Below are 15089 nucleotides of genomic sequence, written 5' to 3' on the forward strand. Positions count from 1 at the left end.
TTACATTCGTCAAATCAATGTTTTCCTATAAATTATATATAAGAAATCCATAAAGAAACAGTTTTACACTTCACATATTAATCAGAGGAGGGTGGGAATCATTATTTTTATTGGCTCAGCATCCACTTTACTGTGCTCACTGTTTCATCACTGACCAGGCCCCTCTTGGTGAGCACTGATGGGGCCAAAACAGCACAGACACAGGGTTAAAGTCTGGCTACAACCCCCTCCCTCCAGGGATAACCAAGACCTTAACTCAAGGAACACTTTGCCTTTTGGTTTTCCACAAGGATCAGCACAAGAGACGCTGCCTTGAGCCACTCCTCACTGGGAAGAGGCACTGTGTATCTCTGCACTCTTACACTGACCTGGAGGGAAATTACCAACTTTGAGCTGGAGCTTTCCAAAGCCCAACTGACACACAGAAGGGTTTAAGAACCGGGGACGAACAGCACTGCACTTACAGGACTAAAACTAAACCTCTGTTGGGCTGAGAGCCCCATTTCTGTCTGGAGAGAACACAGCTTTACCACTTCTGCATTTTCTTGAGGAAAAAAAAAAACCAAACCAAACAAAAACTAAAAAGTGATCCTGTTGCTTCCAAATCTACTGCAAAGTGGATGCTGACCAGCTAGGTCACCCCCTGGGGAGCAGTTTGAGGAAGTTAGTCCTTGTAGTAGATGGCACTGTGGATCTGGCAGCAGAGAAAGGAATGATGCTCTAAAGTAGGAGGTAGGGGAACCTTGGTACAGCAAGTCCACCGGTGAGCTGTCATCTAGAAAAGAAGTTTCATATGGTTAGAAACTCCTCCTAAGTCAAACCAAAAGCTCCCCTACACAAACCTTTCTACATCTGCAGCAAGAGTGTGGCAAGAGTTACCATGTGTTGTGGTGAGCAGAACCCAGAGCTCTTGATTTCATTTGTCCAAACAAAAAATAAAGACCTTTACTATTTGTTTCTTTTCGCAAAACAGGCATAAATGTTTCCCATTCTTTTCTGTGTATACTGCCAACGGTCTGAACTTAACACTCCCATCCCAGGACCTGCAGAGCACCTAACACAAGGGAGCCAGTGCCAATGTCAGCTGTCCAAAAGCAACGTCACAGAGAGCAATTTTGGTGGTCTACACTGAATACAATTGGCATGCGTCCTAGTCCTGTGAACACTCCTCACTCTGTGACTTGTCCCACAGCACCAAGAGAACTGAGAGCTTTCAGCAGAGCTTTTCAAGGCTGCTGGGCTCTCTACCCAAAAGCATCACATGTAAAGACATCAGCATGATAACCAGAACAGCAACTGAAAAATTGCAGCAAAAAGGCTCTGTATGCTAAAGTACACCCAGGGAGAGAGTCCATTCTTTACCAACCTGAGAAGAATTTTGGACATAATATAGCACAAGTTAGCATATTTACACTATCAAGACTCAAATTTCTTCAAGGTAATATTCAGCAACATCCTACCCAGTACTCATATTTTTACTTCCAAGAAGAGCTGGTCCACACAGGATTTATGTGAACAGTCTTTGATTACATACAAGGCTGAGATAAACTCTCAGCATGACAGCACCCAATCCTCGGAGCACAGAAAGATGTTGAGATTGAACTGAGATAAGGGTAACACACACCTGAGACTCCACAGTTTTATCTTCCACTGGTCAAGCCTCTGTCTTCATAAATGGTAATTTCAATCTGCACAGAAAAGCTGTTAGGGAAATACACTATAAAGAGACTATGAAAACATACCCAGAAAACGCAGAAAAAACATTAAGATGATGGGACTTTTGATATCTGAGCTGTTTAAAGGCAGGTCCCAGAGATCCGAAGCAAAGGGAACAGTCTATGTGAGATGCCTCATCAGGTAAGAGCACTGGCTCCCAGCCCAGGGCCTGCACAGGAACTCAGTGCTGTGTGGGTTTGAGCCTTGCCCCCCTGCTAAATTTTGGGGAACACTGTGCACCAAGCAAAAAAGTTAATACTGCTAATAAGTCACCTACCAAACTGAAAATGCTTTTCTCAAGTTGAATGTTGGTTTGATTTTTTTTTTTCACAGAAGGTGTATGCACAATGGAAAACACACTGAGAAAAAAGGAGTCATGTAGGTGACAGCTCTGAGGTATTTGGACAAGGACACAGAAAACCCAACTGCAAGGAATTAGCCTCATCATACATTCAATTGGCATTGGGTTCCAAGTTGCTGTGGTTTCAAGATTTTCAAAGAAAGGTGAGTTACTCATTATACTTCCCCATTTGCTATGAGAGGTCTTTACAACTTCAGGTAATAACCACATAAAATGTCTGCAGTGTGGCTCAACAGCTGAAGAAAAAGGGTTTAAATAAGCCACACTGGAAGCAAGAGCAAGTGCTGGGCTTGCAGTGATGTTGTATGTCAAGATCTTCACCAGAACCCGAGCTGAGGGTTGCACATTAACTAACAGCCAGGTCTTGTTATCACAACATCAATTTCTGTCCTACCAACATGGTCACTTCTTTCCCCAGTCAGAAAAACAGCATTTCTGGAGGTTACTGGAATAGAGGAAGGATCCTGAGCGCCCTTTCCAGGCAGTCACAAAGACTGGGTTCCACATCTTCATGGGCTTTCCACGCACCAAAGCTTAACATACTAAAACCTGACTGGGGACCAGGACACAACAAAGAGAACAAGACTGATCACTGATTCTGTATCACAGATTGAGCATGAGCAGAGGAGCCTCACTGAGACAAACGAGGAGCACATGGCAGGAGACAATGTCAGAAGCCACAGAAGGATACAACTCTTAATCCTCTTTCAATGGGGTCTGTCAGCAGAAGGCCCTGAGGAGCGTAGATCTTCTCATTCTGTTCCTGAATGAACTTAGCAATTTTCTTTAAAACCTGGCAGTGAAACAGCACAGAAGTCACAACTGTTTCCTTTGGAATAGTATCACAGCTACGGCAACGTGAAAACTGACACACAACTGCTCTGATGGCTCCACAGTGCAGGCACTTGCCTGGATTCAGGGTGCCCCCCATGGAACCCAAACTGACCAGTACCAGCACGTCTGAGATCCATCCGTACAGAATCTGCACCAAAACACTGCAAGCCATGGGAAACCCACCAGGAACCAAGTACTTGCCTGCAGGATGAAGGGGAAGCGAGCACATACCTTTTCATAGTGTGTCTCCATGCACAGGAAGATGGTGTAGGCAGTCAGGCAGGCGAGACAGCCCTCCAGGTAAGATTGGCCCCCAAGTTTTTCAGCTTCTGCATAGAGGTTGTTCAGTGTCCGGACTGTCTCCTCAAACTGCTGTCTGTCAATCTGCAGGAAAAGCAAGTGGGGCTGTCAGGAGCACACTTCAGAACTCACCAGTACCCTCGTACATCCACCTGCACTGCGCTCAGAGCTGCAGCCTGGAGCAGAGTTACAGCCCTGCAGCTCTTTGTCAGACACCTCCCTGTGCTCAGGCTGAGTCTGAACTCTACACAACGTGGACACAAAACCGTTCAGAGCAACACACCTAAGCAAACCTGCACTTCAACTGTGAAAAAACCGGAATTCACACCCAGGGATGTGCTGGGTTAAAATGAACAGGCAAGAGTGGATGGACACTCCACACCCACAGCGCCTCGGTGCTGCTGCAGTGCTGACCAAACGCACCCACAACAAAGGAACAAGGAAGAGAAAAAAGCCGAGTGAGAAATAGAAAACGAGGTAGGAAGGCGTGTTTGTTTGACTGTCAGCTTAAGATCCCGCATCTGATAGCACTGACCAAAACGAAAGCACCTGAGACGGCATTTGTGAGGCCTGTGAGCGGGCTCGGCAGGACGGGTAGGATTTCAAGGGAGAGGACAATGCTACCACCCGAGAGCACAGAGCCGGCTCTATTCGCACAGACACAACGAGTACATTCTGCTCTACTGAAAACCAGCCGCCTTCCGCAGGACTGACCACAGTCCGGGACGGGGACACGGGCGAGGAACCAGGTCCGCCCCTGCACCTGCACGGCCTCGGTTAGAGATTCGTGCAGGAGATGCGACCCCGCCCTCGGGGAACCCGCGGAACCGGCTTCGACCGAAGCAGGGCACCAGGGAACGCCACCTGGGCGCAGGCCCGTGAGGCCCGGCCCGGTCCTGCCCGGCGTGCAGGCTCCGTGCGCCGCGCTCGCCGCGAGCCCCGGGCCGGCCCCAGTCCGCCCCGCCTCACCCGGTTCTCCAGCTCGGCCGGGAACTTGCTCTGGAACTGGCAGCGCGTCCCACCGCTGTAGTCGCGCTGGATGAACACCTTGCCCGACACAGGCGCCTGCTGCGGCCTCATCGCGCCGCCGCCCCTGCCCCGTCCGGTCCAACCGCTCCGCCGGCCACCCCGCGCACTTACGGCTGTCGCAAAACCGCCGAGGCGACGCCGGGCCCCGGCTGAGGGCGGAAGTGCCGCCAGGCGCCACGAGGCGCGGCAATGCGCAGGCGTAGCCTGGGAGGCCGCAGAACTGCAGGAGCGCGCATGCGCCATAGCACCCATCTCCGATTGCGCGTACTGCTCACCTCGCGCACGGTCAGACCACGTGACAACCCCCCCCCCCCCCCCCCCCCATTCCGGCCGTACGTGGTACCGGCCGGGACCCCCAGGCACCGGGGCCCGGCCCTGTCCCGGGACCCACAGGCACCGGGGCCCGGCCCTGTCCCGGGACCCACAGGCACCGGGGCCCGGCCCTGTCCCGGGCCCGGCCCTGTCCCGGGACCCACAGGCACCGGGGCCTGGCCCTGTCCCGGCACCCACAGGCACCGGGGCCCGGCCCTCCTCCGGGATCCACAGGCACCGGCGCTCGGCCCTGTCCCGGGCCCGGCCCTGTCCCGGGACCCACAGGCACCGGGGCCCGGCCCTTCTCCGGGATCCACAGGCACCGGGGCTTGGCCCTGTCCCAGGCCTGGCCCTGTCCCGGGACCCACAGGCACCGGGGCCCGGCCCTGTCCCGGCACCCACAGGCACTGGGGCCCGGCCCTGTCCCGGGCCCACCACTGTCCCAGGACTCACAGGCACCGGGGCCTGGCCCTGTCCCGGGACCCACAGGCACCGGGGCCCGGCCCTGTCCCGAGGCCCGCCGCTGTCCTGGGGCCTGGCGCTGTCCCGGGCCTGCTGGCACCGCCGCCCGCCGCTCTCCCGGGGCCGCCGCTACCAGTTTGGGAATCAGTTCCGTGGTTTTTCTTAGGAACCAGAGCCGCTGTGAGCAGAGCGGCGCTCCCGCGGCTTTGTCCCAGCTGGCAGTGCTGCCGCACGCGGGATCTGCTGGCGGCCCGTTAGCCTTTGCCCAAGGGCTGCAGGCCGCCAGGCTCAGCGAGGGCAGCGGTCCCTCGGGCTAAGGCAAACCTGGACCTGCTGGGCAAGCAGCAGAGAGCGCAGGGACGGCCTCCCCCCGGAGCGCCCTGTCTTGGGGCCGCGGGACTCTGCCTTGGGAGCTCATCCTCCTGGACCCGTCCTCCGGAGGGGCCTTTGGCAACTCATCCTCCGGGACCTGTCCTCCGGAGGGGCCTTTGGCAGCTCATTCTCCGGGACCCGTCCTCCGGAGGGGCCTTTGGGCGCTCATCCTCCGGGACCCGTCCTTCTGGAGGGGCCTTGGGCGCTCATCCTCCGGGACCCATCCTTCCGGAGGGGCCTTTGGGAGCTTATCTTCCGGGACCCGTCCTCCGGAGGGGCCTTTGGCAGCTCATCCTCCGGGACCCGTCCTCCGGAGGGGCCTTTGGGCGCTCATCCTCCGGGACCCGTCCTTCTGGAGGGGCCTTTGGGCGCTCATCCTCCGGGACCCGTCCTTCTGGAGGGGCCTTTGGGAGCTCATCCTCCGGGACCCGTCCTCCGGAGGGGCCTTTGGCAGCTCATCCTCCGGGATGTGTCCTCCGGAGGGGCCTTTGAGGTGCTCATGCTGACGGTGCCGCGGGGCCGCACGGTGCCACTCTGCTCCTGCTGAGAGCCATGGGCACATCCGAGATGCTGAGCAGCCTCTGACCCCTCGCTATTCATGGGCACAGTGTTTTCCAGCCTGACCAAGCACGGACGCTTGTGGCTCTTAGAGAAGACACTTTGAAACAGAGTCTTTCAGGCCACGTAATGCAGTAGAGATGCAAGAGGACAAGTCAAATTTACAGACATGGCTTAGGTTGGGAGATATATTCGCAAAGCCAATTTGGGTCATTTTATGAGTTTGAAAGATTCTAAGTCAGATGTCCCTGTATGGTTTGAATTAGGTTGGGACAGGGGTATTCTGGAAAGCCAGATCTGGAGAAGTTTTTATTCAGGGCACTTGAAATTGAGTAGGGGTCATCCAGCACTTCTGTAATGCTCTCAAATAAAATATTCCAGAACACAAGCTTCCATATGACAAAGAAAATGATGAATACCCAAAAATGAATACCCAAAAATGGAGATATCTATCTTGTATTAAATATTCAGGAATGGAATTTCATATGTGTATCAACAGAGAAAGTGAGAACTTCAAAGGGTGCTGCTTTCAATAGAGAAATTTTTTAAAACCAAAAAAAAACCAGAAGGAAGCTCTAAGTAGCACCAAAAAATGAAGGGTTTTATTTCTCTACCAGTTTGTGCTATCAACGAGGTTATCAGTTTTATTGTCTGAACAGGAGCATGACTGCAGGGCTTGGAACTGGCAGATCCATGTCCTGACGGCTCAGGTGACCCCGCTGGGATGTTCCCAGCACCCTGCCAGGCATGGGACTCCCCAGGCACCCCAGCTTGTGCTGACTGGACGTGTGATCTGGGCAGCCAGCAGCTCCTTCCTGGGCTAGCTGGAATCCTGACACCTTTCCTCCAGCACAAGAAGCCACCGAGGCTCAAGCCCGTGGGCTCTGCAATGCCTTTTGTGCCCTGCAAGCCACAAGCAGGAAGAGCTTGGCAGCATTGAGTTAGTTAATGGTTGCACTCGGTGATCCTAGAGGTCTTTTCCAACCTTAGTGATTGTGTGATTCTAAGACTATTTCGGCAGAGGGATAAGCCCCTGGCTCCCACTGCTGAGCTCAGCTGCCAGAAAAGTTCCCCGGGAAGTAGCACAATCTTTGTTTGGTCATTAAAGCAGAAAAAGAGAGAGGGAATCTTAGGAAATGCTTGAAACGATTAGGTGATCTTAACTCTTAAGGAGCTAAACAAATGCAAAGCAATTCCCCCCTCAGCCCCTCGTGCTGCTGTAGAATGTAATCTCATTTCTAAACACACAATTACAGAAAATAAAAAGAAAAGAAAAGAATAATTAATTTCTGCTTCCTCATGCAAATCCTCTGACCAATCATTTAGGGATCAGGGGCAATTCAGCTTCTTGTGCAAATTCCAAACCGAAGGCCTGAAAAAAACAAGTGAATGGATTTACTTTTCTAAGAACCAGAATTAACAAAGGTTCCATTTTCCATGGTTATGTGCCTGGCCAGACAGCCCTTGCTGACAAGCTCTCAAAAAACATGTGTTGGCCTGTTGAAAAGGCCCCAGTGTTGACTGACAGACAATTGAAGTGACAAATTGTTTCATTGTACTTGGCAGGGAGAGCGCTGTATTAGATAATTATGGCGAGGAGGGAAGCGACAGGTCACAGGTCAGAAGACACGTCTGACCCTGTTTTCTGAAAGCCCTGAAAGGAGCCCATGCCCGGGAGAGCAGCGTGATGCTGCTAGCTGCTTTTCCTTCTGCTGTGGTGATTAAGAGCTAACGAAGATGGAGTGGGGATGAGCTGGCTCCGTTCTCGCCCCAGTTGTGGCTCCCAAGATGGGAGCGTGGATCCCAGGACAGGAGTGAGGCTTCCAGGACAGGTTTGTGGCTCCCAAGATGGGAGTGTGGCTCCCAAGATGGGAGTGTGGCTCCCAGGAGGGGTGTGCAACTCCCAAGACGGGTGTGTGGCTCCCAGGACAGGAGTGCGGCTCCCAGGATGGGAGTGTGGCTCCCAGGATGGGCGTGCAGCTCCCAGGACGGGTGTGTGGCTCCCAGAACAGGAGTGTGGCTCCCAGAACAGGAGTGTGGCTCCCCAGCAGCACCCACCACCCCTCGCTGGCTCCAGGGGCCTGGAGCATTGGTGGCTGCCTTCAGCAGAATGTTGGGACACTACCACCTTTGGAGCAGCACCAGCCCCCTGCGAGCACCTTGGCAGTCCACGTTCTGAACTGGCAGGAAAAGGCACCATGTCTGGCCCCAAGTCCTTTCCCAGGCACTCGGGCACAGGCTCCTTCCTTGGCCAGCCTGCAAACACCAGCAGGACCAGCCCCACCCCGCTGGGGCCTGGCTTTTTTGCAGGCTACAACACAGTACAACTAATAGTTATTGCAGCTTCTCTCCTGCCACAGAAATAAAATATGGCACGGAATCACAGCACAGCTACTCCATTGAGAAGCAATGCTACACTGAGTAATACCAATAATTCAAAACAGATGAGCCAAAGGCTCGAGCACTATGGGCTCAGTATCCCAGTCTGCCCTGACCCCTGGAATTCGCTGAAAGTTACCTTGAGACTCGCCAGAACTCTTTTGTAACTTCTGTGAGGGTTATTTATTGCAAAGTCATAAATATTTGCTATGGATTTTCTCCATCAATCTACAAAATGAATTAGGTTAGAAAAAATGTATGTACTTGGATTTTGGGCATGTGTTTCCCAGGCAGGGGAGAAAGCATTGGATCTCCATTGTGCAGAAGACGGGCTGCTGCAGAGCTTTGGGCTCTGCTGCCTGCGCTAATTAATTCCCTTCCACAAACAGTTTAAAATGCACAGTACAGTTGAGAAAGGGGGAAGGGAGGAAAGATATTCTTCTTTAAATCTCTTTTAAAATCTTACATAAAATTATTTATGGGGAAAGGAAAATTCTGTTTCCCTCTCCTCCTTCCCAGACACCCTGCCAGTCCATTAAAACCCTGAAACTGAGAGGCAGCATGTTGTGCCCCAGGGAATCAGCCTTAAGTCAACACCTCAAAGTCTACCTCAGAAGCCAGTGCTGGCAGCTGGATGTGGGGATGGAAGGAGAGTGCCCAGGCTCCTCTCTTTCCATCCCATGGCAAAGCTGTCTTGTGGCAAAGCCACACCATTTTCTCACTGTTAAAAAGAGGAGGGAGAGCAGGACTTGCCCTGCCTTGCAGGCATTTCTCTTAACAAGTTTTTATTCAGAAAAGCGCTTAAATGAGACCTTAACTTTGAGGATACTACAGTAGAATTTGAGCACAGGTGGATACTGTACCTGGTGGTGAGGGGGTGACAGTGAGAAGTGGGGCAAGTTCTTCCCCCAGAGGTTGTTCAGGCACGGAACAGTCTCTCCAGAGCAGTGGTCACAGCCTGCCAGAGATCAAGTGTTTGGACAACGCTCTCAGGCACAGAGTAGGATCCTCATGCACATGAGCAGGGCCAGGAGTTGGACTTTGACGATCCTTGTAGGTCCCTTCTAATTAAGCCTCCAGGATCCTGCACTTTTTCAACCACTGCCAAGTGACTGCATGGGACCTGGCAGCCTGTGTGTCCAGACAGCAGTTCACACACTGGCAGCGAGTCCTGCACCCCTATGGCTGGTCATCCTGCCACCAAAAGCTCCTGAAAAGGTTTGCATGAATGAGCTGATGTAGCTTTGTTTCTGTTCCCATGGTTTGCCCTTTACCCTTTGGCCTTTGCCCAGCTCTGTGGCCACAAGAGCAAGGGTCTGGCCACAGATGACTGCACAGCTGCCCAGATGCTTATTGTGCATGGCACAATGAGCCATGGTGGGGGCCCGCGGCTCCTGCTGCTCCTCAGCCCCAGCCACTGCCATGCTCAGTAGAACACCAAACCCAGCCTTTTTTCCTGCTGCAGGGAAGGATCCAGTGCAGTCCGTTGTGTGGGCTGTGTTCAATGCTTCCTGGTGCCAGGGAAAAGGGATGTTGTTTTTTGTGTACTTGGAGCTGTGCCCTGTTTCCATTCTGCTTTTCTTTCACTGTACCTGTGCAGCAAACCCAGGCCCTGCCAGGCCTGGCTTTCCCCCCTGCCTGGGGGACCCAGCCCGCAGGCAGCCAGGGCTCTGTCCAGCGCTGAGGAGCTGTGCATGGCCCATGCCAGCCAGCTGGCCCACTGGAAGGCATCTGGCAGGTTGGCAAAGGCTGCTGACTTCCTTCTCTTATCTCATGAGTGTCCCAGGAAGGAACAGCTGCCTCTCTTGCTCATTGTGTACCCACCTGGGACTCTGCCCTGGGACTCTGTGCAGATGATTGGTCTGGCCAGGTTCAAGAGCAATGAGACCAAGAGCACCAGGGGATTTGAATACATGCTAGCAGGAATGCTAGCAAGAATACCTTTCACTGCATGTAGGTAAGGTCAGATCAGCTGACCTTCATGCTGAGGATCTGCGTGGAGCTTCTTGTGTAGGTGTGTATCCAACAGCATCTAGATGTCAGTGCCACATGTGCAGGTGCAGACACATGTGACTGCCTGCTTGGGTACCACATGCACACCTGCCGTCGGCTGGCCACCACCACTGGACACAGGCTCCGGGCTGGGTACCAGAGTAGTAGGAAAAGTTGAGAGAGGGAGCATGGCAGGACGAGCTATTTGTTCAATCAATGATTTACCAGATGTGTACACTGTACTAAAGACTTGTAAACATACTTTAATGGCCAGCTGTAAATCTACTGGCAGTAGCAGTGCCAGCTTCATCTCCGTCAGATGTGTCTTAAGAATGGCAGAGGAAGGGCTCTGAATCACTTTGTTGCAGGGTCTGTCAGCTCTGCAATTATATAAGTAAATCAAAGAACCAATGTCCTCAGGTCAAAATTATTTGAGTGTCATGAAAGGTTTTATGGCCAGCAGCTTCTCCTTTGCTGGGTTTCATGCAGTCTTCCATAGAGGGCATCTCCAGAACGTTGGGTTTCCGTCCCAGTGCCCCAAGTGCATGGCTGTGTTTTCACTGACTATGCTGGAAGTCTCTTTTGTTAATCACTGAAGCACAGCGTCATTAGTGAGAAATGCAGAGCGTACACAAAGAGGAACTTGCCAAATTACTAATAAGCAGAAACTCCATCCATCTTAATGAGACAGGGTTAAGAAAATAGCAACCCAGAATATACACAATGGAGCCTTTCCAATCTACTTATTTACTCCAGTTAGAAAGTAGTTCTGAACTCCATCTCTGGTCCAGCTTGGAGACTATCACATGGTTTCCAAATCACAGGTATCTTATGTTCATGCAAATCATTTAGCATGAGAAGCATAAATAAATAAGTGGACAGATGGCTCAAAAATTTTTAGAGGGAAGAGGGCAGACAGGACTGCTGAAGAGCAAGACGCATGAGGAGGTGTTTCCTCATGGTGGGCTAGTCTCCTGTTCCCTTCCTTTGGGGTCCTCACAAAAGCAGCCGAGGGTCCCCATGTTCTCAGGCAGCACGGGGCCACTCTTGGGCTGAGACTTCGGTCAGGCCAGCCCAGCAGTGTGATTTATACCTCCCCAGTGACTTGCAGCACTTCCCCAGGTTACTCTGGCAACCCAGAAGGGTTTTGCACCCACACCAACATGCCTGCACACCTGTGCTCCCTAGCCACATTTTTCTTTTGTTGGGTAAGGAATGATTTGCAGTGTCTTTCACGCATGCAGCTTGGCTGCTGCTGTTTTATTGAACACCAGCACTTGCTGTATGGTATTCAGACAAACTTTATATGTGCCACAGACCCTCTCAGCAGCCTGCACCTGGTCCAGGGCAAAGCTGAACCTTGTGGAGAAGAATGTGCTGTAATGCAGCAAGTTATTACAGGATAAATATTTATAAGCCCCTGTAAACATTTGCCATCGGTTCCCTCCTGGGACTAGGGGCAGACGGTCAAGAGTTTCACCAGAGCTGAAGGCATTAGCTCTTGTAGTCCTTTATATGTTAGCTAGTAAATCCGTTGTTGGTCATGTATAGTTATAGCATTTATTGGTGCTAATTTCACACAAACAGGAGACATTGGCTGGAATTGTTGCGTGCCTTGATCCTGGCCCTGCTGCCAGCCAGCTTTTGGTGAGGGTGTCTCCTGCAGCCCCAGGGGCACTGGGCACCTGACTGAGGCATCGGACTGGGTCCCCACAGCTGCAAAACCTCCCTGTGCAGAATCCCTTATCATGGGGTGAGGGAGTGTTCCTGTTCGCATCAGTGTTATTGGAGTCTTGGAGCAATCTGCTGAGAAAACCAGTAAACAAACATGGCAAACCAACATCCTCCTCGGGGACTGACCCTGACAGGGGCTATCAGCTCTCGGTGGGCTGAGTGAGGTCTAACCTAAAGCAAATATTCCCTGGGGATGTCCAGGAGCTGTCCTGCTGCAGGAGTGGCATGGTGGGCTCTCCATGTAGGGACATGGTAGGTGGGCTGACTCTGCTGGTGCATCCCATTTGCCCCCAGAGAGGGGGCATGGGCACCATGGGACAGTGTGAGCCCTGGGACAGGGACTGTGGGGATCTGTGTCCCTGTCCCTGAGTTTGTCTCATCTCCCCCATCACTGCTGCTTCTGCTGAGGCTGAGACGGGGCTAATGCAGTGGTGGGAAACTGGAGAAGAGGTGCCAGGGCAGGCAAGGCCGTGACTCCTCCATGCCCTCAAGTGCAGGCATAAAACAATGAGCCCTGGGCAATAGTGCTTGTTGCATGGGAGTTTTGGGGGGCTCCACTTTGCTGATCATGCACGAAAGCCAGTCATTTGGCAAAAATCAGCTCAGTTAGCAGGCTTTGTTCATAAAGAGCCAGGGCCTGAATGGACTCAGGGCTAATATATTCTATTATCCCATGCTTGCCTGTTTCCCCAGGGCAGCATGCAGGGAAAGGCACATTCCAGCACCAGGTGGCCAGGGCAGAGTGTGCCCAGTGTGGGCAGGGAGGATGGGACAGGTGGGAGAACACCGCTGCCAGCAGCACGGAGACATATCACCTGCTACCTGCCCTGTCACCACTGAGCACACACCGCAGGCGGACATGGAGCAGAGTGGGATGCCGAGCTGCAGATGAGGGCAGAGTGCCTGGTCCTGCAGGCTGCTGGGATGAACAATGGAGCCAGAAATAGGCACGGTTAATTGGGCTGGGCTTTTCACAGGGCAGGAGAGGTCTTGGGACAGCCAGAATGGTGTGTGGTGCAAAGCGTCTCATTATTCAATGAGAAAATGTTAGCCCCTGTGGGAAAGGCAGCAATAAATGACTATGACATTAGAGACAAGGCAGAGATTTAAGAAGCAGTGGGTTACATAATTATGAAGGGAAATGGCTGCGTGGGCTTCACTCAGAAAAGTTCACGTGCAGTCTGGAAGAGGTCTGTTGGAAGAGCAGCCCTTCTTGGGCAGCTGCTTTCTAAGAGGTCTTGTATCACGTATTAAGCAATTTAGTGGCCTAGACTAGAATTGGCATTTTTAATTTGGTTTAGGTTTTTTCCTCCTTCTCCCTGGTTTCTTATGTATTTTAAATAAAAAGTGGTTTGCCAGCAATTGTATTTACTGGTCAATTGTATTTCAGTTTAAAATTTACTCTTGATTTCCCATTCAGGCGCTGTTGTCACGAATGTGGATGTCAGCCACAGAAGAGAGAATGGAGCCAGCAAAGACCTTTCCTGAGCCAAGTTCAGGAACTGTCCAGACCATGCATGTGGTCAGATTTAGCAGCCAAGGCATGCTGAACTGTAGCTTTCCTGCTTGGATCAAGAGCTGTGAACTGTGGCAGGCTCAGCAGCTACTGTTAAGTGTGTCAAGGGCTGCAGTGAAACCCACGAATCAGTGTGGGATGCTCCAGGATACATATCCCTGGGGTGACCATGACAGGACATTTACCTGGTGCCATGTGGTAATTGCTGACCTGCAGATAACTGGAACCCTGACTGTAGTTTTGTTGCAGAATTACTGCTGTTGCCTTTGGAAAGCTCTCCAACTTTTGAACAAGAGTTTCCCAAGACCTCACCTTACCTGCCTGCCTGTGATATTCCTATCGCATGCCTCATCCTGAAACAGAAGGATCATAGCACTGCCAAAGTCAAACACCTGTTGCTGCTCTGCAAATAGACAGACTCTGAGACCTTCCTGTGATCTTGCCATGGAGAATGAAGAGGCACTGGCAGAGTTTGGTTCCCAACCAGAAACTTGTGCCCATGGATGTAACACCTGGGTGCAAGTCAGGATGCCTGAATAAATCCTTCAGCAGATCAGTGCCCTGTTCCACATTACACTTGTTTCCTGGGACACAGCACTATTTTCTAAATTCTCAGAATGAGATGTTTCAGTGTTTCTAAACTAGTTTTGGTAAAAGCAGATTCTATACTGTCAGAATTCCTCAAGGAATGAACAGTCCATTCTGCAGCTGTTTCTTGGTACAAGCAGTGATCAGTGCTTTGCCATTATTTCCTCAGCCCAAGTAGCAGCAGAGGGCCTGCTCCATCCAACTGCCTCTTTTGCTCCGGGTCCCTTGTTTGCCGCTAAATTCTTCACTTCATTAGTGGTGCTAACTGGCTGCTCTGTTCTACTGGCCCTCAGGTGAAAGTGGCTCTTTCAGGCTTCCAGGCTGTAGAGCCTCTTCCATTTACCTCTCAATGAGGTGTAGTTCCTGTTTTAGGTAGTACAAGTTGTTTGAGCCGAAGGCAGCAGCAGGAAAGGGAGCTTGGGGGGATTCCAGAGGAGAGAGCTCAGTGCTCTGTAGGCACACAGGGGTAGAGCTGCTCAATGTCCAGATGTTGTGCACAAGGACCGAGACAGCTTTTCCTGCCTGGCCTGCACCAAGGGCCACCCTGCTCTGCCCTGCGGGACTGCTCGCCTGTGCCCTGTGCTGGCACCTGGGCAGCCCCGCGGCCTCCAGGTACCCATCCCGGCTTTGGAGGGCAGCGAGTCCTTGCAAGCCCTGAGGAGCACAGCAAGGTAAGGGGTGGCGAGGGGTTGGTGCTGCTGGAGGAAGAGGGACTGCACACCTGGAACACGGTACCCTTTACAGAACGGGCCCCCTTTCTCCTGTTTTTTGTTTTATTTGGTTTCTTTTTTTCTTTTTTTTTTCTTTCTTTTTTTTTTTTTTTTTTCTTTCAATGTCATAGTTTCTGTTGGGATTTGTCAACTGGGAAATTAGTTCTGCACGGTCCAGTCCAGGTTCACAGAAGTATCTCCAACCTTGGAACAGCCACTTGGGAGC

At 52.0% G+C, this 15089-nt stretch overlaps 2 protein-coding genes across 2 annotated transcripts in view; one reads left to right on the forward strand and one right to left on the reverse strand.

Moving 5' to 3' along the window:
* NKX6-3 (NK6 homeobox 3) overlaps positions 1–15089 on the forward strand; it is a 322554-nt gene that overhangs the window by 25027 nt on the left and 282438 nt on the right. The window lies entirely within an intron of this gene.
* Positions 574–4344, reverse strand: GOLGA7 (golgin A7). The gene is made up of 5 exons (XM_068174336.1): positions 4181–4344; positions 3143–3295; positions 2769–2870; positions 1625–1688; positions 574–775 (listed from the first exon to the last, which is right to left on the reverse strand). The coding sequence occupies exons 1-4, from the start codon at positions 4289–4291 to the stop codon at positions 1641–1643; spliced, it is 414 nt and encodes a 137-aa protein (XP_068030437.1). The 5' UTR covers positions 4292–4344; the 3' UTR covers positions 574–775; positions 1625–1640.

The sequence above is a fragment of the Anomalospiza imberbis genome, chromosome 28 (assembly GCF_031753505.1).
Source record: "Anomalospiza imberbis isolate Cuckoo-Finch-1a 21T00152 chromosome 28, ASM3175350v1, whole genome shotgun sequence".
Lineage (NCBI taxonomy): Eukaryota > Metazoa > Chordata > Aves > Passeriformes > Viduidae > Anomalospiza > Anomalospiza imberbis.